Genomic DNA, 22,026 nt, shown 5'->3' on the forward strand with positions numbered 1-22,026 from the left:
CAGGCCTTGTCTTTAAGTGCTTCAACTGATTAGATTAGGCCCACCCATATTATCAGGGGTTAATCCCCTTTACCTAAAGTCAGTTGATTGTAATGTTAATCACATCTACAAAATAACCTCAAGCAATGTCTAGATTATTTGACTGAACAATTGAGCAACCATATCCTAGCCAATTTCACATAGAAAATCAACCATCACAGCCTCTATCACTCAACCATGTCGTCTTCATTGCTAAATCCACTGGACACTTTTCACACCTTTACTTAATCACTTTGCAACATTTGGCATTTTGAACTATTCATTATGTCTTGAAATCCTTCTCTCTTAGTTTCAATGACCCTAATTTCTCCATTCTCCTGTCCCTCTAGCTATTCCTTTTTTAGATATTTCAAGAACTTCATCATTTTCTCCCAATTCTTTAATTTTTGATACTCCCTCCTATCCTTGGCCCTCTTATTACTACCATGATTGATGTCCAAATCTAAAATTCATCTTAGAATTCTCTACTAAGTTTCAGACCTATGTATCCAGTTGCCTTTTGGCTATCTCCACCCGCATGTTGCACAGACATCTCAAACTTTGCTTGTCTAAAACTGAAATCCTATTCTTCCCCTCTCAAATGTGCTTTTGCATCTCATCTGTTCTCTTAGTTTGTGGTACACTGTCTACCCTGTTACCCAAGCCAGGAACCTGAGAGGAATCCTCAACTTTTCCCTTACATTTACTGTTTAAAATTTTCTCATCTCCATCCCTTTCTCAACCAAGAGAGCTCAACCCTCGTTTTCTCTCCCCTAGAATCTTGTGGACTTTCTGCTTCCTGTCAGTCTCTTTACAACCCCTCTACACTGCTGCCAAAGTGATGCTTTAAAAATGCAAATGTGTAATCATGTTTAAATACCTTCAGTAGTTCCTAATTGCTCCCAGAATTAAGATAGAATTCTTTAGCAGACATATCAGGCCTTCCATGGCTCGCCCTTTCCTACTCTTTTATCTCCCACTGCACCTCACTCACCCATCCTACTTTCCAGCTGTACTGAAATATTTATAGAGCGCAGACTTGTCATGTTGTTTCCATGTCCTGTACTATTGTTTCTTCCTGGCATGCCCACTATTTCTGTCATTTCCCTGCCTCCCTACCCCAACCTGGGGCATCTGGAAAAACTGTCTCAGTTCCCAGTCCAGTCTTCTGTGAATAACGTTTTCTGATTCCACAGATTTGACCTTGCCTCCTTTCTGACATGCTCATACATTGTTTTCAGCTGTACTATAGCACTTACTGCTGTATTACTTATTTTCTGTTTATGTGAGTACCACCTTTCAATGGACTGTGAACTCTTCAACTGTTTGCACTATCTGGCATATAATAGGCCCTCATTAGATGTGTGGTGGTGGTGGAGGTGATCAACCCAGAGGGGATCACTGTCCATTTAAGTAAGGCCCTGCCGTCTATATCAAGGAGTGCTGGGCTTGGACATGAACAGAGGAGAATGGTAGACACTTCTTTATCCTCCTCCATCCCTTCTAGAGGCTGCTGTTTGAACCTTAATATCAGATTCCTTTTGATCTATTCTTTCTATGATATTCTGATACATATTCTCAGCCTTCATTTTGCTTTTATTTTGCTTGTATCCTTGAAGCAGTTAGAAAGGAAGCTGTTAAATTACAGTAACAAACTCGCACTGTCCATTTCATTCCATCACAGAAGTCATATGCTTGTTTTCACATGATTCTTGTGTGCCAAAAGAAGTCTTTCTAAGCCAGTAAGAAAGAATTCATATTATATTTTTCCAGTTTTTTTTAATCCTCCTTTGTCCTCAAAATGTTTCCATGCATTTAATGTCAAATTAAAAACTAAACCAGTTCTTTGTTAATCCTCAGAGAAGAAATAATGTTTTTTAGATTATTAAAGGAATAATGAAGACTTCTTGGGTTTTTAACGTGAACATTTCAGGTGGCCAAGGGTTGTGCTGTACACATCGGGGTCAAAGGACAGTAGAATGGTCAGCATCTCAGTTTAAACTTTGTATTACTTTATACTCTAAATACACTCACAGAAGCTACTTGTGGTGTAACTCCTTATGTATTTAATATTTATCTGACTCTTGGTTTTCTTGGTTGATCTTTTAAAGGGGGGGGTGAAGAATCCACATATGAATTCTTTTCCCTTTATGGAATGTGATATCTTGGTTTTTATTCCATCTGTCCCTTCCCCTTAATTTTATCTTGTTTTGCATTGTGTTTCTAAAATAATGGCTTTGGCTTGTTTTTTCCTGAATGTTTCTGCAGTTTGGTTTGAGTATCTGGCTTTGGGCACCCCTCCTGAACTTGGACTCCATCCGTATTTGTGACTTTTGGAAGGGAGAAGTCAGTGTTTTCTATGGAAGATTACTGTTTTTTTAACGTTATTTATGTATGTGTCTCCCCCCTTCCTTTTTGGTTTCTCTTAAAAGACTGGAAAGAAAGCAGTTAAGGCAGTCCTGTGGGTATCAGCAGATGGACTCAGAGTTGTGGATGAAAAAACTAAGGTAAAATTTTTATAAAGTTTAAAATTTTTATAAGCTTAAATGTTACTATTCATATTTTTTTAAATCTCTAATGATCAAATATAATGCCTTCAGGCTGTTGTAGTCACTCTGGATCCTTCCATTTAGTCCAAAGTACAGTCTTCTGAGAGGCTAGTTAATGTTCAGGCAACCAATTTAGTTAACTCATTTACCCTAGTGAAAAACAGAAGAAAATTTTCTCAACATTTTGATCTACATGACACAGCATGTTAAGTGTACTAAACATTTGTACTTAATGTCCCAGTCTGAGCTCTACATTTTTTTCTTACATGTAATTTTTTAAAAATGTTTACCCCCATAAATTTGATGTAAAAGATGATGGACAATACCACAGTTAAATATTTTTTAAAAAAAGACAATGGGCCACAGCTGAGATTTCTTCTTGTTCCTTAATAAAACATTTTTAGTAAGTGATATTTGAATTGATTAACCTACTGTTTGGCTGAAAACCCAATTTAAGTGACTTAAGGAATAGTAAATGGCTCATAGCATTATAACATTTACTTAGAATCTCCACAATGTCTTAAATCATCGGAAGCATTCTGCATTTGAAAGAAAGCGATCATACATGCCCAGATAAGAATGGAGACATAGACTTTGTCCTTAGAGAACATAAGGACTTATATAAGCACATTTAGTCATCAATTAAAATTTCCTAAGAGACCTAAAAAGTCTGGAGAAATTTTAACAAGGAAGTAATTTTTCCAAAAAAAAAAAAAAAACCCAACATGAAATGTCTCTGTAGGTGGGAGAAAGTATGGCAGGTTAAGAGTACTTTTGATTCAAGACAAATGCTGGGCATAGAAGCCACAGGGCATAAATATGCAAAGAAGTAAAAAGCTAACCTTTTCAAACAATAAGGCTTCCCTCTCACTTACCAACTTCACATTTCCCTGTGTGGCCCCGGAAGATGACTGGTTAGCCAGAGACGGGTAAGATTCCTCAAGGGAGGAACAACCTAAGACAGGCACAGTCGCAGGGGAGCCATCAGGTGAGAAATTGGGAATCAACAGAGGTGAGGCTTAGAACCTCACCCCCCCTGTTCTGAGAGAAATCTTCTGCATACGTGGATGTTTTATTGCCCTTGTCTAGCTTGGATTAACACATAGTCTACAGGCAAACACCTGATCATCTACATTTGCTCTCTTACAACACTAAACTATGTTTTCTACCTTTTTCTTGTATCTACCTACCACTTCAGCATTTTATTAAAAATAATAATAATAAAGAGAGAAATGTGGTATCCACATATAAATCAAGTATAAAAACCAAATGAGTATTCATATTTGAACTGACTGTTTAGAGTTCATAATGCATGAGCAAAACCGAAAGTTTCTGTGATGACTGCCCTTGTACTGTTCACTATGTAACTTATTCACTATGTAAGAATTTGTTCTCCATGTAAGAACTTGTTTGTTATGCCTCAGAAGATTGGAGATTGACGAAAATTAGGCTTGGGGTGGATTAATTATTGTGCATTGAGCATTGACTCCCCTATACAGAATTTTATTGTCGTTAACAACCATTTGATCAATAAATATGAGAGATGCCCTCACAAAAAAAAAAAAAAAAAGGACAGACTTCCAGTGGTAAAATAAATAAGTAACCGGGATGTAATGTATAGCATAAGGAATAAAGTCAAGATATTGTAACAGCCTGGTAGGGTGATAGCTGGAACCTAGAATTATGTATATAAATGTTCTACCACTGTGTTGTACACTTGAAACTAATGTAATGTAATACTGTGCGTCAACTACCCTTCAAAAAAATAAAAAATTAAAAAATTAAAAAATTAAAAAAAAAAGAGTACTTTTGATGAATAACACCTCATCCATTTTAAGTGATTTAATATTGCTGCATTTTAGTTCTTTTGATCTTCCATCTAAGTTCAAGGGAAGTGGTAGTCTTAAGTGTGCATTACTATTGGAAACAACGACTATTGTAATTAGCTTACTGCTGAAAATCTGTGTAGTCTTCATTAGTGTTTTAAATGAAAAATTTGTACAGGGAGGTGGTTTTAATTATTTTTATACAGTAGTTAGAAAGTGATGTTGCCCCCTGGTGGCTACTTATAGCATTGGCATTAATTAGTCCTTCCTATGTTGAGTGATAATACTAACTAGTGGCTTATCACCCTTAGATCCACCATGAATACAAAAGAAACTTTACAGTGTGTATGATCTGTAAATGGCTCATATATAAAGAACTCCTATATATCAATAAGAAAAATGATATACAATCCAAAAGATCTGAAGAATAACTTTGCTAAAGAGGAAATTCATAGTAATCAAGGTTATACAAAATACAATCATGAGCCATCAGAATTACAAAATTTTAAAAAATTGATTAGCAAGTTTATGGGGCAACAGGAATTCTCATAGTGGGGCTTTATAAAAGCCTTTTTGTTTGATTGTATATTTCAATACTTACAGCCCACCTCAGCATCTAGGCATTCTAGGCCATGGGAAAATCACACAGAAAAACCTCAAGATTTGAAAAAAATTTTGTGTAACATTTATACTATATGTATACTGTGCCATTCAGCAAGTATATAAACAGAATGTCATACTCAAAATTAAATTATCAATAAATTAATAAATGCAAAAAGCTTCTGGAAATGATATTCTTAAAAGTAAGTTACATGGAAATTAAATATATTAATTCACATATATTATGAAGTTGAATGTGGAATCTACCATGGTAAAACTAGAATCAGCAATCATATGTTTTAGAACATGAAGATGAGGTCAGGAAAGCATTGGAGCAAAGTGCCTCTTGGGATCTCTTCTAGGTCAAATTCTTAGTATTCAGACTGCCGGCCTCAGATCTAGCCATTCCATAGCCTCGATGCATTAGATGTAAGGATTTGGTATTGTGAAACAACATCCTGTGTTTTTTCTGAGAACCTTGAATAACCTCATAAATCTTCTGTTCCTTTGTAATTCTCTTGTTCTAGGACCTCATAGTAGACCAGACAATAGAAAAGGTTTCTTTCTGTGCCCCAGATAGGAACTTCGATAGAGCCTTTTCTTACATATGTCGTGATGGCACCACTCGGCGCTGGATCTGTCATTGTTTCATGGCTGTCAAGGACACGGTGAGTCCAACAGCATGGATTTCATCATGACTAACCTCTGTTAGCCAAGCTCCTCCTGGTTTGGCTCAGCCAAGCAGTTGCCACTACATTTTTAATACATATGTGCTGTTACCACACTTGCAAGTCCCCAAACTAGCCTGCTTTCACTCCTTTTATTCAAGTAGTTCACACTCCTGGTGTGTCTCTCCCCTCTGCCCCCAAATTCCAGAGCAAGATGATTGGCTGAGATCCAAGGTCATTAAAGAAAACTAAAAGTGCTGTGGTGATGGTAGATGCTAAACTTTATTTGAAACTTCTCATTATTAGAACTATTTTCAAGACTTCTTAGGTGTATTTGTTTGCTAATACATCTATGTAGAAGATACTTGCAATTGAAAGGTGCTTATAAACTTATTTGCATGCGAAGAGACCAAGAAATACAAATGAAAGAAAATAGAGTTAGCAATGTAATATATTTTCAATTAATTTAAAAGCAAATATTAAATTGAACAGAGTTAGAGTATCATATTTTCAAAAATTGTACAATGAGCTGTGCTAAAAATTGTTGCACATAGAAATTTTTTGTTTTGTCTAAAAATAGGGAATAATGTAATCTATTATCTTTCATGTAAATTACCCAAAATTCTGACATGAAATGCAAGCTTCTTAGGTGCTGATGAGCATTGAGTTGTATAATTTCTGAATTTTTAAAAATCCAAAACAGAATAAGGCAGTATAGCCATTCATGAAGGTTACAACTCAATAAATGCTCACCAAGGTTTAACCTGGAAAAGAAGTGGTGGCCACGCTTTAAAAATTGACTAGAAAAAAAAATTTTTTAAGCACATAGAGACAGTAGTATAAATAAATATTAAGAGTGAGGGCTCTGAATTAGACCTGGGTTCCAGTACTGGTTCTGGTTCTTACTAGCCGTGGGGTTTGGGGAAACTTATTGTAACATTCTCTGAGTCTTCATTTCCACTTCTAAAAGATGGAGCTAATAATTGTGAAGACTAAATTAGATAATGAATATAAGCACTCTTAGCGTAAAGTCTGGCCCACAGTAACGGCTCCAAAAATGGTCTCTCATACTGTTCAAGCTGTTCGTCCTTGGTTTGACACAGGGCTTTGAGAATGAGTTGAATAACTAAACTACACTTTCTTCCTCTGTCTCTCAGATTTTAAGCTACAAGCAGTATATTTTGCTATTCTTACACTCACAAAATCCAAAGAGTTTCCCTATATTAATTTTAAAACCATTTTATTGTCAAATCAGGGTCTTTCAGGCTGTTTGACTCTACTAGGCCAGTGGTTCTCCTATACCAGAATCACATAGACCTTATTAAAACAGACTGCTGGGCCCCAATCCCAGGGTTTTTCATTCAGTGGTTCTGGGATGGGGCTTGAGGTGTCTGTCTTCAAGAACTTCTGCCCTAGGCCTAGGAGAAATAAAATAAGCTTCCTTGGCCTGTAGCACTGTTCTTGTAATAGAGCTGTGTTCAAATGCAAGTGGGTTCTAAAATTCCTTTGATACTCTCCCCTATTTCATGCTTCAGTGTTTTTCATCCTACTGAGAAGTTAGATGGGAAATAATATAGGTTCATAAAGAATAAGTTTCTCTGTTAAATAAACAGTCATGTGAAATCTTACAGTTTAGAGTCACCTGGAATCTTAGGGACAAAAAGCATTTTGGCTTTATCTGCCCTTTGATATCTGATATATATTTTATATAAAATCAGTGAAAATACTTGCTCAGAGCCATATATAGGAGCATTGGCCCACATGATGTGATTTTGAGAGCTCCACAAGGGGCTCTCTGTTCTTAGATACCTCCTTTCACTATTAATGATGCCAATAGTCACTACATCATCTATAACTTTTTAATTCCACAATTAGGGATACAGTTTAAAATACAGATAACCCTGGTAAAAATAATCCCTTAACTTTATTAAATTTACTCTAGGTAATATGGTATATCTTTAAAACAGTATTTAGATTATATAAGCCCTCCTCTCCTACACACAAACAAATCAGTTTTATCTATTTAGTTGCTTTTTAAGTAGAGAGTATGAATGAAAACTTGCTTTGTTCAACTTTTTGCCTGTGTGTGATTGGGAGGTAGAGTTGGGGTTTGAGAGAGCTAGAAGAGGACGGAAGGTATGGAGGAAAGCCTGAAAGCAGGGCTGTCTAGGCTGGGGAGGGCTTAGGGTGGGGGAGCATTCAGAAATGAGCGACTGAGAAAGCCAGCCTTTCCTTTGCCTGATTCCATTCTCATCACTGGAGTTGAATTTATTTATCCGAAGTTTTAAGTTTGCACTTTTTTTTCCTAGACATGTTGACAGTATATTTAAGCTCCTGAGCCTATCCAGTAGTTTCTTAGAAATACTTGGTAAATATTCCCACTATTCTAAATGGCAAATAGAGGCTTTTGGGTCAAGACTTAGGGCCAGAACCCTGAGCAGTATCTCCTAAGCTGGCAGCCAGAGCTAATGTGAGAGACAATGGGAGCCTGACTAATAAAGAGGTCTCATAGCTGTTCACAAAAATACAGGTTACTCATGGTCCCTGTACCTGGTGCCTATTCAGTAAAGTGTCATAAACATTACCTAAGGCAATATATTCACTTAAATTCATTTGCCATATGAATATATTAAAATCTAATGTTAAGCTGGAATTCCCAACATTTTGCCTTGTGTAAAAGCAGACTTATTTGTGGTCCAAGCTTATCTGTAATTGTTGGCACTGTAACTAAAAAAGTCGTTTAAACCTTCTGTTATATACAGGGTGAAAGATTGAGCCACGCAGTCGGCTGTGCTTTTGCAGCCTGTTTAGAACGTAAGCAGAAGCGGGAGAAGGAATGTGGAGTGACTGCTACTTTTGATGCCAGTCGGACCACTTTTACAAGAGAAGGGTCATTCCGTGTCACAACAGCCACCGAACAAGCAGAAAGAGAGGAGATTATGAAACAAATCCAAGATGCTAAGAAAGGTACGATCTGTTCTACTACGGTGTGTGTTTATTTAAGCAGTTTTCCCCAGCAGGTCAGTATTTGGAAGCTCTCGGGGGCGAGCTTTTTCACAAAGAGAATGCTTAGCCATATATGAAGACCTTAAGAACAAAGCTGAAAATCTAAACAAAGTCCTTTCCTTTAGAGTGGCTTGTTTAGTGGCTTCAAAGTTGTTTATAGTCTTTGTATTATATTAAGCTATATAATATAATTATGTTATATAATTATATTATATAGCTTATATTATATATTATAAGCTGAGAGTGCACTGAAGAAGCTGCAAAGAGATACCCACCGTATTTAAAAACAAAATTTGGAAAATCTATATTCCGGAACAGATTTTTAATTTTGATGAATCTGAGCTCTGAGAGGCAAATGCCAGCAAGGAACTATATCTTGAAGAAAGAAGTACAAGTCCCAGGTTTAGGCTGCAGAGAATCTACTGAAGGTAATGCTAGGTGCAAATGCAGGTAGAGATTTCACAGTGATACTGTTCATATTAGGTTATTACTGTTTTTAGCTCTTCAGTGAAAAAAGTCCATAGATGTTGAGAAGCTCGCCCCTCTTTTCCCACAGCCTTATTAATTTTAGTATGTGTTTTTGCAGAATGGGAGTTTTCTCAGGTGTACATGGCAACATAGCAGAAATGCCTGTACAGGCATTTAAGTTATTCGGAAATCTATTTCTAAAGTTGGGTTGAGTGTATTTTAAAACTAAGTGATAGGGCTTGGGGCAAATGCTTTGCTTGCCTGTGTATAGCTGGGGTTGAAACCAACATGGAATATTTTGGAATTAAAACAGTTAAGACAGTTCAGTTAAAATATACATTAATAAAATTTTGCTGATTTTTCGTATCTTTTTAGTTCTAAGCCAGCCATTTTAGATAACATCATTAATATACAAACAGCTCTAATTCTTAAGCCAAAAAAAATATTTTTTATTTGAAATTATTAATTGTGATTTTTTTTCATTTCTATTTGTGCCACAATAGCAAAGAATAAAAAACACCATGCTGCCATTAAAACAAGATAAATACAAAAAACACCATGCTACTTATCAGAATATTTAGTATGGATTGTACAATTCAGTAATTTTCATACTGGAACCATATTCTTTAATATTACCAAATATACTTTTTGCCACACACAATAGTTGCCAAAATGGTTGTATTATACTTAACCACAAGACTGTTTTCATGTACCAGCTAAGTCCCATTCTGATTGTGGTAAATCTCTAGCCCCCTCCCCTCACAATCCTTTGTAGGTGTTAGGACTCAATTTAAAATTTTACTTCTGTGTACTTTTATTCAGATGAGCCACAAATGTGTATCGTCCATGATATAAACACTGCTTCCTGACTTTCTTTAGCATTTAATCAAACATATGCTTGTTTAGACCTCTCTGACTCTGCCACTTGCAAAGTTCTCTCCCTCAAACAGACAAGCAAATGTTAAAAACCATTAACCATCATTCTGTAAAGGACATCGTATTAGGGGTTCATAGGTACTGGTTTGTTTTTTAAATCTTGATGAAAGTCTTAAATTATGAATCACTGCATGAGAATCAAAAGTCTACTATTTGTCTTAGTCTATATACCATGTGACATGTGGTAGGTTATTAAATCTTTTATTTTTCTGAAAAATATATATGAGCCCTGCTTCTAAACTGTGTTTTAAGAGATGGGAAGGAAGTAGGTTAAAGGACTTAGGAGGGTTTTAGATTTCCTCAGGTGTATAAGCTCAAATTGTATGAAGACATTACTAAGGTCCTCTTTCTCTTGACTTCTTGAGCTGAAACAGATAAGACAGTTGTTGGTTCATCAGTGGCCCCTGGCAGCACTGCCCCATCCCCACCCTCTCCCACCTCTCCCACCTCGGATACCGCCGCCGCTGTGGAGATGAACAATCCTCATGCCATCCCACGCCGGCACGCGCCAATTGAACAGCTTGCTCGCCAAGGCTCTTTCCGAGGATTTCCTGCTCTTAGCCAGAAGATGTCACCCTTTAAGCGCCAGCTATCCCTGCGCATCAATGAGTTGCCTTCCACTATGCAGAGGAAGACTGATTTCCCCATAAAAAATGCAGGTAATGCAGCATCCCCTTGACTCACTGGGCACTCCAGCCCTGAAGCATTATCATCACTTCCAGTGGAGACGCTAATCCCATTCAGCCAGCCACTCCTCTCTGAGGCTGGTTGAGGTTTTACTATCTTGTATCATTTCCCACTGGGAGAAAACTACGGGTTCATGGAGGGGGACATGAGTCATTCATTTCTCTTCAACAAATAGGTAACAGAGCCATGATGGGAATTCCCAGCCTCAGCTGCAAGGTTTGTGGTTTATCCTGATGGAAGTGTACTTCCTTTCAGCTGACCTGCTTCCAAACATCAAGGGTCTCAAGTTTCCGTTCTTATGCTGCCATTTGGGACCCAGCAGGGAATTAATAGAAAAAAAAGGCTTTGGTAAAACATCCAGTTAAATAGCATTACTGTCAGATGTACCAGAAGAAATGGGTAAGTGCTCATTGTCCTTGTAGACGGTTACCTCCTTAGGGAGGAAACTCTAAACAGGTCTCCTGTATAGATCTAAGATCTTTTGATCATCAACAGATGGGCTTGCTCACATATTCATGACCTTTCAGAACTGCCACACAGGCCTTTTTGTGGCCTTGGACAGCTGAGCCAGCCCTAGTAGTTCTACCCTTATCATGAGATCCTGGGCTAAAATATTAGATCTGGCCAGTGCTTTTATTGGGCCCTATTTTACTTCACTATGAGACATGTGGAGCCAGTGTTATAACAGAATATAGGGAAACTCTGTCTCAACAGGACACTCCCACTGATAGTGGTATAAAAGTACACAGAGTTAAGTTCCTGTGATGGATAAAACTAGGCCCAAAGAACATTTGGAGTAGGTGATTATTGAGGGTCTTTGCAGCTCTTAAATCCTATAAAAGCTGAAACTCCAGATGCTTCAAGTAACTCATTTTTAGTCTCTGGAGCAGGTGGAAAACAAAAGCTATTAGTCTCTTTTCACAATTGGGTAAAGAAAAATCCAGCACACATAATTAGCTTCCTTGGTGACATGGAGTATCCCACATCAGTATTAAGAACAAAGCCTCTAGAGTCCTGGACCTCGATTCAGTTTGTCATGTTATTGCAATTCATACACTTGGTACATGGAAGAAAAAAGAGAGTGATGACATTGCCATCACTATTACAGAGAAAAGGACTGAGCAGCCACTGGTGCCCCTGACTTTAACTCATTTTCTGATAGAAGTACTTGGCTCCAGAACTTAACTTAGGAACTGGTAGGAAGGCAGGTTGCAGATGTCTTCTGGAAAGATCTAGCTAACAACGTACTGGCACAAGGAAGAGAATACTAAGTACTCAACAGTTTCACATAGGAGAGGGCATACAGAAATCTGGGGATTTGCAAGGGAGGAAGAGAGACCTTAGTACATGAACTATTGAAATGTTGTACTTTCTCATCTGAAAAGCCAGTGAAATCGTGATCAGTAAATTATTTGAAACTGCTTTTATAGTCCCACCTGAGAGCTGAGACTTTTCCTTCCACAAATAAGGGATGCAGTGCAAAGTGCAACCTTGTATCATATTTCAGGATTATTTGGTCTTCTTGTCTGGAACCATTTTCTATTGGTCTTGCAGTGCCAGAGGTAGAAGGGGAAGCAGAGAGTATTAGCTCCCTGTGCTCACAGATCACCAATGCCTTCAGCACGCCCTCTGAGGATCCTTTCTCATCCGCCCCAATGACAAAACCTGTGACAGTGGTAGTACCACAATCTCCTGCCTTTCAAGGTTGGTGCCTTCTTAGCTTGCTCAACTATTCTCTTTCAAACTAGTACTTTTAGAATGCTGCTCACTAACTGTAAATTGGCATCCTGAACTTCCCAGGAGCGTGTTTGATAATGTCTTGAATTTATTAATTTCCTTTTTGACAATGTCTTGTGCTTTGTTCCCCCTCCTGTTTCTTTGGATGTCTGCATTCATCATCTTGCATGTACCTACCCATCTTTGATCCCATTCAATTTGGAATTTCTGTAGTCCTGACCTACTGCTTTATTTGCCACTGAACTGTTAAAAGTCAGAGTATCAAGCCAGTTCTCCAGAAACAACAGTCATCAGAGTTGGTTTTAACATAGTAGTTCTCAATTTGAGGTGATTTTGCCCCCTTAGGGTAAATTTGACATATGTAGAGGACATTTTTGTGTTTCACTACTTGGTAGGAGGTGGTTGCTATGCCTTCTGCATAGAGGCAGGGATTCTACTAAACATCCTTAGTGCACACGACAGCCACCCTTACAACAAAGAATGATTTGGCCCAAAATGTCAGTAGGGCCAAGGTTGAAAAGCCCTGGACTCACCTAGTCTATACCCTGTCACAACAGGCTCATAAAGAAAAGGGTACTTTTTTTGCTCTTTAGTTCATCTCATCTTCTATAACAAGTGTCCTAAAATTTGTCTTTGTGGTACTGAAGGGTTACTGTTTTCAGAGATACTGAGTAACAGTTGGTATTGACTCAGAGGTCAGAAAAGAGTCTGTATAACTTAAATTACAGATTCTAGATTTGGGCTCCTATAATTGCTGTTTCTTCATTTCTTTTGAGAGAGAACTCAGAAAAAGTTTCGCTGTGGAAAGAGTACCCCCACTCATATCAGAGGAAGCTGCCATATACTTTTCCTCCAGGGAGTCTCTTTAAAAAAAAAGTTATAGTTATATACACCAAATGGCTTTTCATTTCATCTAAAACATTTATAATAATAGTAATGGGCAGTTTTTTGAGACTTAGCACAATGCCTGCCACACCCTGGTAAGGAATCATGTATCCTTTCATCTCCTTTAGTTCCCACAACCCTTTGAGGTGGACATTACAGATAAGGAAAATGAAACCCAGAGAGGTTAAGTAAATTGCCCAAATCACACAGCCAGGATTTAAACCCAGGTCTTTCTGAATATAGTACCTGTTACATTCTACTAACTCTGCCTGTTTACAAGGCAATGGTTTACAAAACTGAATAGAACAAAATCCTTTCTCTGCCTTGAAGGGTCTCCCACTGTGGGTGAGCTAGTCTTTCCAACAGACCCTGGGTAAGTAGTACCATTACCATAAGCATGGTTGCCCTGTGCTAAAGAGGGAATGATTCAAGTATAGGGCAGGGGAAGGTGCCATTTGTCTTCTCCATACTGAATATGGTAGAGAGCTAGGCTAGGGAGTAGAAACTGATGGAAGAGATGTCTGCAGTAAAGGAACAGGGATTGGAAGATTTTAACAAAGGGCAACAAGAAAAGAATGGTAGGTACTTTGAGATACTGTAAACATTACTAAGGGGGGGGTAATCTTCAAAAAAGGTGAAATTCTGTAACAGAGTACAAATTTATTAAGCAAATGAAAATACATACCAATTTTTATTTCTGATCTGTAATACAGAGGTAATACCAGCCTAATGGGGTTTTGAGAGAATTAGATGAGGTGATACACACTTAAGTACCACTAACATAGTGCCTGGCACATAGTAAGGAATCATTATTATTTAACCATTGTTATTATTGGCATAATTTGGTCTTCTGGAAGAGTGGTAGGGGAGGGAAATGCTCTATCTCCGTCATTATGCCAAAGGCTGAGCCATATCTAGAATAGATTTTTGCTGCTTCTAAGACAAAACAGCTCTGTTCAACTTAATTTGAAGTTGTTTTCCTAGACTTCATTTCCTCTCTCCCCATATACATATTTTCCTAGAATAATCATTTGACTTTTTCAGTATAGCCATTTTAATTACAACCTCTAATTACCACTTTGCCAAAAGGTTTATGTGTCCATTGCAAGATGGCATGGTTATCCCAATACCACCTTTTCTGTCCTGTCTGCTCCACCACCGTTGCACATTGGCCTGGCTGACCTGGCTCCGAGGGGCCGCCTGTACACCCTGCATGAATTAACTGCATCGATGTTGTCTGCTCCCATTGTAGCTAATGGCACTGACTCAGCCCTCCATGTGCTTGCTGCTAAGCCAGCCCATACTGCTCTAGCTCCCGTAGCAATGCCTGTGCGTGAAACCAACCCTTGGGCCCATGCCCCTGATGCTGCTAACAAGGGAATTGCAGCCATGAGTTCGGGTAAGGTGGCTACAGATGGTGGTGAGGATTCTGGAATCAGATAAATGACCCTGGTTTGAAAATCAGCCATTTACCTGAGTGGGAACCAGGGAGGAGCCCTTTTAGGAAAGTGTGTTCCTTCCTGGAAATGAATTACTATTAAGAAAGGAAAGTGAAAGAGGAGCTAAAGAGGTTAGATTGGCAATTCTTAGGACTACAGAACAAAACTACCCATAGAGCTTTCTTAAATACATATTCCTGGGCCCTTCTCCAAGAGTCTGTCACTGGATTTGGAGGTATGTGGACATATATAGACCAAAGGGAACCCTGCCTCCTACAATGGCAAGTCTACAAACAGGCTACAAAAAAGCACTTTTCTGTGCTTTCTAGGTTTTTTTATGATAAATGTGTTAATTATAAAACCAAAAAAATTTTAAATAATGATAAAGGCAGTTTACCAGAAAGACACCATGTGTCTGGAAGCCAGACAGGCCACAAGGTATGGCATCAAGTCTCTGGTTATTTTCTTTTCATTCTGTGAGAGCAGAAGGTGAATCACCATCAGTCCTTTAGAGTGTGTACAAGCTGGCTTCTATACTGCAGATGAGCCCAGCAACGAGGAGTTTCTGATGCCAGCCTGCTGCCTTGGTGCCATGCAGCGTGGCTGAGAAAGCAGCCTGACAGGTTCCCTTTGCTCTGACACAGAAGCTCCTCAACGGGTGATACTTTCCTCCCACCTGCCAAAACCACAAAATATCCCATGAGGCAGACTTGTTCATGTATTAGGACCATTCAGATAACCAAGGTTATCAGGGGAGGAAAGAAGCCTCTACAGATTCTGATTCTTTGTCTCTCTTCCATCTCGTTGGTTCCAGGGACCGAGTGGGGTCAATCTTCTGGTGCTGCCTCTCCAGGTCTCTTCCAGGCTGGTCACAGACGCACTCCCTCCGAGGCTGACCGCTGGTTAGAAGAGGTGTCCAAAAGCGTCCGGGCTCAACAGCCCCAGGCCTCGGCTGCCCCTCTGCAGCCAGTTCTCCAGCCTCCTCCGCCCACTGCCAGCTCCCAGCCAGCTCCGCCTTTCCAAGGGAACGCGTTCCTCACCTCTCAGCCGGTGCCAGTGGGTGTGGTCCCGCCCCTGCAGCCAGCCTTTGTCCCTGCCCAGTCCTATCCTGTGGCCAATGGGATGCCCTATCCAGCCCCTAATGTGCCTGTAGTGGGCATCACCCCCTCCCAGATGGTAGCCAATGTGTTTGGCACTGCAGGCCACCCTCAGGCTGCCCACCCCCATCAGTCTCCCAGCCTGGCCGAGCAGCAGACATTCCCTCAGTATGAGCCAAGCAGTGCTACTGCGAGTCCCTTCTTTAAGCCACCTGCTCAGCACCTCAATGGTTCTGCCGCTTTCAATGGTGTAGATGATGGCAGGTTGGCCCTAGGAGACAAGCACACAGAGGCCCCTGCAGGCACCTGCCTGGTGGATCCTTTTGAAGCCCAGTGGGCTGCATTAGAGAGCAAGTCCAAGCAGCGCACTAATCCCTCCCCCACCAACCCTTTCTCCAGTGACTTACAGAAGACGTTTGAAATTGAACTTTAAGCGGTTCCCTTGCCTTAAAGTATTTTGTCCATACTTAGGCAAGGGCAGGGGGGTGGAGGTCAGAGGAGCAAAGGGGACTTCGTGTTCCCCATCAGTACTTTTCACTAATCCCAAAGGCCCCAGGGAGCATGTCTAGGCACAGAGTGCTGTGAGGGGTGATTTTGAAAAAAGTGGAGAAAACCATTCCTAGAGAAGAGCTGTCTCAAAATTAGGTTGAAGAAGTGAAGGAAATGGTGCCCTCTGTCCCCCTTGTCCTCCCTCAGCCCCTTACAAATCTCTGGCAACAGGGAGGCAGAAGTATCTAAACAGGAGTCTGTATTCAAAGCACATTTACTGGAATATAAAATAATGGGAAGCAAAACATTTTCAGGCTGTTCACCTGCTCTCAGGACTGGCCTGAATTAGAGATCAAGAATCGGGTGGCGTGTGCCTAGGCTGGGAACAGAGGCAGGCAGTCCCGCCAGACTAGCGAGGCGGGCACGGCAGCAGCTGCCCAGCAGAGCTATATTTTAGGGGCAAAGTTGAGCTTCCATTTTGAGTAAGAATAAATATTATATATATCAAAAAGCCAAAATCTTTATTTTTATGCATTTAGAATATTTTAAATAGTTCTCAATATTAAAAAAAGGTGTATGAGTTGTAAGTAATCTTGCCAAAGGTAAAAGGGTTAGCTGTAAGAACTTGTACATAAGATTGATTTATCGTTGGTGCCCACTGAAGTCAGAAGAGGAAGGGCTGGAAGCTGCAGGCGGGATCCCTAGCTTATCTGGTATCATTCATTGTAAGTAGCCCATTGCAACAACAATCATGCTTATGACCAATACAGTCATTAGGTTGTAGTTTTAAATGAAATGAAAGAGCAGTATTGTCCTGGTTTTAAACCTATGATGAAATTCTAATGTCACTATTTTAATGAAATCAATCTAAATGTACTCTATAGAGAATATGCATTTCTTTTACACGTTGCTGCAGTTTCCTTATGTTAATCCTTTAACACTAAGGTGACAATGACATAATCACATCCAGAGACGGGAACGCAGGTTACTGTGTTGGTTTGTCATAAGGGTCTTGGTGGGTTTTGTTTTGTCCTTTAAGTTTTGTTCCCATGAACATCGTGGGGATGGAGATTTGGTCTTAGTAGCTACGTGTGTGTCCATCTGTCCCCCTCCCCTGTGGTGAGCAGAACATCCCATTGCCAGTTACAGCCACTTAACTTCTGGTAACAATGTGAGATTCCCATCTCATTTTTACTTTTGAACGTTGGCCTTACAATCAAATGTAAGTTATATATATTTGTACTGATGAGAATTTATATGCTTTAACAAAAATAAATGTTCGTGGTAGAAACTTTTGCCCATGATGGGCTGTTCTTTCCCCTTTTTGGTTTTGTACTCTCTCCATTGTACTTGCTAATCTCTGCTTTGGTGGCTAGAAAATCCTTCCTTGGGACTAGTTAATGCCTCAGATTTATGTTTGTAATCATACATTAGGTTTTGGTTGTTCCTAAGCACATCTCCAATATCAGATTCTTGCTGCTCAAAGTATGGTCTGGAATGGTAGCATGGACTTCACCCACAAGCTGGTTAGAGATACGGAAATCAGACCTAATCACCAGAATCTGCATTTAAGCAAGATACACATTCTGAGCAGTCCAGGGCTGGAGCAGTGATGCACAACCTCAGATCCATATTAGAATCACTGGGGAGCTTTCAAAATCCTCATGCTGGTCCATACTCCAGGCCAGTTAAATCAAAATTTCTGGGGAGTGGAACTCCAGGTTCAGTTTCTGAAAAGCTCCCAATACGGAAGAGGACTACGAACTGCTGGGCTAGAGTGATTTGCTCTCGCCTCAGCCTTACCCACTACTCTGTGACTAGTTCTAGGAAGAGATAGCTCATCTCAAACGTACCTTCTGAAGTATGTTTCCAGCTGGCTAAGTACTAGTTTAAAGAACTGGGGAGTCCAGGAAAAGGCCCTTGTTTTCCGAATTCTGTAGCAAAACCAACCATGGTAAATGAAAGCGGATACTCCTCGATATTTTTTTAAATGGGAAGGAAGAAAAGCCCTCTGCCCTTAGCCAGTGTTTCCTTTGTGGAATGAGAGGTAGACTAAGCAGTACCACTCAGACATGACACAGTTTGTCTTCAGCCAGCGTGTCGCAATAAGAGCCCCCTTTTCTGAGAACACCTGTTATTTTGTGTCCCAGGATAACCTGTCACTAGGCCCAGCCGTCCTCTGGAGGGTTTGCAGAAAGTTGAAGGGACTGCCTGGGAAGTGCATTGAATCCAGGCCTGTTGTTTCAGCAATGAGGAATTGGAGGTTCTGGGAGCTTCCAACTCAAACCATTTCTGAAACCACTTTTTTTACATTGTTACCACTTTTTGTTATTACATTGCCCTCCCCTCCAGTGGTTCCCCTATTTTGCTGATGCTGTTTTTAATAACAGTCTGGTTTTTATCTGGCAGCAAACATTTTGCTTCACAGATTCCTCTTGAGGAGAGACTCACTGGTTGCTGTACAGAGCAGGCCCCATCACCTCCACACAGGGCGAGATGGTCCTCACTGCCAGGCTCTGCAGACCAGCCTCCAGAGAGCTTCGGGCTCAAGTTTCCCAAAGAAAGGAAGAAGCTTCTCCAGTTCTTTCATGCACAGATGATAATGTGACAACTGCTACTCTTTGACCCCAAATCCCAATACTCTTGCGTTACATTCCACTTTACTGAAACCTCTCACAAACATTCTGCCATTAACTGTATGGACAGATGGCACTCGAAGCTGGTTTCTCTGCTCCCTGGAAGGGTGAGAGGGACTGGAGCAACGGACCACTGTTTGGCCCCACTAGTTCTAGCAGAATCCTTTCCTGGCACAGCAGGCATTCATACCCCCCAATGAGATAGGTGTTAGCTTCGAAATCATTTCACACCTCCCCATCCAACTTTAAATGAAACAACAACCCTGACAGCTTGCTTTACTGATCCTGTGACAGAAATTATAGAGGGAAGTTGTAAAGAGTGGCCTTTTCTAAGCAGATTCCTCTTCTTCACAACTCAGCAGCCACCGGTGGTTTTGTCAGAAATACAAACACTCCTGGGGACTGAGTGCGGCTGCGGCTCAACACGGGCTGGGGTTAATAGGCCAGTGTCTCCAGAAGAGAACCCCCTTTGCCAGCCAGAGACGGGAGATGACGAGTCCATTCCCCCTTCTCCCCAGCCCTGGAGTTGCTTCAAAACTGGGGCTGGAGGTGGCTGTCATCCCTGCTGCCAGATGGGCTGAGCGTGTGGCTGGGCGCGGGAGCAGCTGGAGCAGCAGAAGCTGGAGTAGTACTCGTTGCCACAGAGCTGGGCCTGCAGGACCAGAGCGCAGTTAGCCAGCTCCGGGCGGTCGGTGCACACCCTGGTGGGGCCCCTGGGCTGGCCGGCCTGTGCTGCAAAACAACGGGACAGGGACTGCTAAAGAAGCTCTGTGGCTGCTAAAAAGTCTCACCTCCCATTTCATTTCCTTCAAAGGGAAGCAGCAGCAGAATTGGCAGATTCCAAAGTGCAGTTTCTCTAAACTCCTAACACCCCTGTGCACACCTGCACGAGGGACCACCATCTCCACCATCGTTGGCCTCACTCAGCACGCAGTGTGCACCTCTCCTCCTGTCACTCCTGCAGCCGCAGCCTAGCACAGACTCCCAAACACTGCCTGACTGGACGGTTAGACATGTCCTGAAGTTAATTCCCTACCCTTACTACTGAGACCTGAAGGGCTGAGTGAAAACTGCCTTGACCTCTGGAATGGGAAGGAGAGAGTGTGAGCACCCGAAGTAACATCCTGAGTTGGCGAGGGCTGTCTCCTCACTGCTGGTTTCCTTCGCCTCAAAAGTTCTGTGCCTTCAATAGCCCCAGCTATTCTTAGTCACTCATTTCCCCATCTGTCCAAAATTTTTCCACTTCTCTGAGAGAAAGCAATGAGTATTAGGCAAGGTGATAGGAAAAGTCTTGTGAACTATGGTTCTAATACTATACTGATAACAGAGCACTGGTTCCCTCCCCTTCTGAATTTACCAGAAGCTTCTGTACCTTTAAAACCCCTGTGAGGATTTCATTCTGCTGCTTCATCTTAGGACTGAAGTGGCCTTATCTGGTAACTTCCCTTTCTGGGAGGGGCTCTTATCCCTCAGCTTGGCTTGGCCTGAGTAGCACCTTTACTCAAGTCAGACCTCATGGGGCTGGGGAAGACTTAGCTTCACCCCTTCTGCCCTTGCTTTGCCCAGCTGCAGCTAGAAGACCATACCTAACTGGTGAATTGCTTTATAAAGTTTGGGTATATCTGTGTAACATTTATAAAAATAGCAAGCCATGTTTGCATATTGTTTAAAACGATCAGTAACTTTGGTATATCAGCTGTTGCAGCCTCTGCGCCCAGAGGTTAGGAGGCGCTCAGCATCGCAGTCAAGCACACCAGCTCTGGAGCGAGAGTGCCTGGGCACAGATCTGGCTCTCCTGCTTTGACAAGAGAGTCACCAGCTGGGTGACTTTGGGCAAGTTACTTGAGCTCTCTGTGCCTCTGTTTCCTCATCTGAAATAGAGAGAATAGCATCTTGGGCACATAGTAACCATGGCTAAAATTGGAGTTCTTAACTGTTTTTCCCCATAACCCGCTCCCTGTCATTTAAAAAAGTAACTGACCACCCACCATGTTTTATCCCTACAGTTATTTTCTGTTTCTCACCCCAATCTTTTAAGCAGAAATGTTGAGAAATCCCCGCAGAAGTGTGTTCCTTACCCCAGAGTGTGACTAGCTCAAAGCCCCCACACCTTGATGCTAACACTAATTCTAATGTCACCCCCATGAATAGGGCAAAGGGAGGCAGCCTCAAGCTCCGAGACCCTCCAAAAAGCATAGATGGTGAGAGCAGGTACCTGAAGCCTCGTCAATAGAATGAACACAGAGTAGGGAGGCAGCTTCTAGTCAAGAAAGGCACCCCCCACGTTAGCAACACTCATCCTAGCAGAGGGCAGGAGACAAGTGGTCTGAGACCATCAGCCTCCTGTCCAGGAGGCAGGCCACATCAGACCACTTCAGCTTGGTGGCCACACACCATTGGGAGCCCCAGCAGGCTGTCACTACACGAGCTTGGTTATAATTTGTTTCCCATGGAGACACGTCTATAGCCAATCACAAACATGACCTTCTGGGTCCTCCTAACTGCTCGCTCGCTCCCATAAATCAGCATTCTGGTTTGTCCCATCTTGTAAGTTTGGTTAGTATGTAGGCAAGAGGTCAGTTTAGTGGGCATGACAGTTGAAGAGTAGCCTCTGTGGTATGGTTCTTTCACCAAGGTCATGTCCTCATGCATGCATGCACCCAGTCATCAAGTACCTGCTCACCTACTGATGCCAAGCTCTGGGCTGGGCCCTGGGAACACGTGTTCCAGTCGCTGTCCTGAGGTCCTCACACACTGGAAGCCTACGTGCCAGTCTGACTCACTGAGCGATGTCCCTACCACAGACCTTCAGTCTGGTAGCCAGGAGGCCGCCAGGCCCGACACCCTGTGTATAAGTGCTCCTTGGGCAGCACTGCAGCTCCCACAGTTGCGAATGTCCAGGTGGGCCAGCACAGGAAGGGCCCTGGCACATTCTCCCCCGGGTCTGCTTAGGCCCCATGTGAACCAGCTGCTCAACCTGGGGCA

The 22,026-nt window shown here is 41.4% G+C and overlaps 2 protein-coding genes across 11 annotated transcripts in view; one reads left to right on the forward strand and one right to left on the reverse strand.

Annotated features, from left to right (window-relative positions):
* The window catches only part of NUMB (NUMB endocytic adaptor protein), a 219,509-nt gene extending 201,813 nt beyond the window's left edge, over nucleotides 1-17,696 (forward strand). For 6 of the 10 annotated variants that reach the window (XM_036913268.2, XM_036913274.2, XM_036913269.2 and 3 more), the window contains 7 exons: nucleotides 2,451-2,525; nucleotides 5,521-5,661; nucleotides 8,424-8,628; nucleotides 10,437-10,730; nucleotides 12,313-12,462; nucleotides 14,633-14,779; nucleotides 15,634-17,696. In XM_036913268.2, the coding sequence (XP_036769163.2) occupies nucleotides 2,451-2,525; nucleotides 5,521-5,661; nucleotides 8,424-8,628; nucleotides 10,437-10,730; nucleotides 12,313-12,462; nucleotides 14,633-14,779; nucleotides 15,634-16,349 (1,728 nt within the window). In that variant the 3' untranslated portion in view covers nucleotides 16,350-17,696. The remainder of the gene's footprint in view (nucleotides 1-2,450; nucleotides 2,526-5,520; nucleotides 5,662-8,423; nucleotides 8,629-10,436; nucleotides 10,731-12,312; nucleotides 12,463-14,632; nucleotides 14,780-15,633) is intronic. The other 4 variants (XM_036913273.2, XM_036913275.2, XM_036913276.2 and 1 more) reach the window with 2 other exon arrangements.
* Nucleotides 17,697-19,301: 1,605 nt separating this feature from the next.
* The window catches only part of PAPLN (papilin, proteoglycan like sulfated glycoprotein), a 31,389-nt gene continuing 28,664 nt past the window's right edge, over nucleotides 19,302-22,026 (reverse strand). Inside the window, 1 exon segment of the mRNA XM_057488336.1 lies at nucleotides 19,302-19,773. Coding sequence (XP_057344319.1) covers nucleotides 19,598-19,773 — 176 coding nt within the window. The 3' untranslated portion in view covers nucleotides 19,302-19,597.

Source organism: Manis pentadactyla, chromosome 11 (assembly GCF_030020395.1).
Source record: "Manis pentadactyla isolate mManPen7 chromosome 11, mManPen7.hap1, whole genome shotgun sequence".
Taxonomy (NCBI): Eukaryota; Metazoa; Chordata; class Mammalia; order Pholidota; family Manidae; genus Manis; species Manis pentadactyla.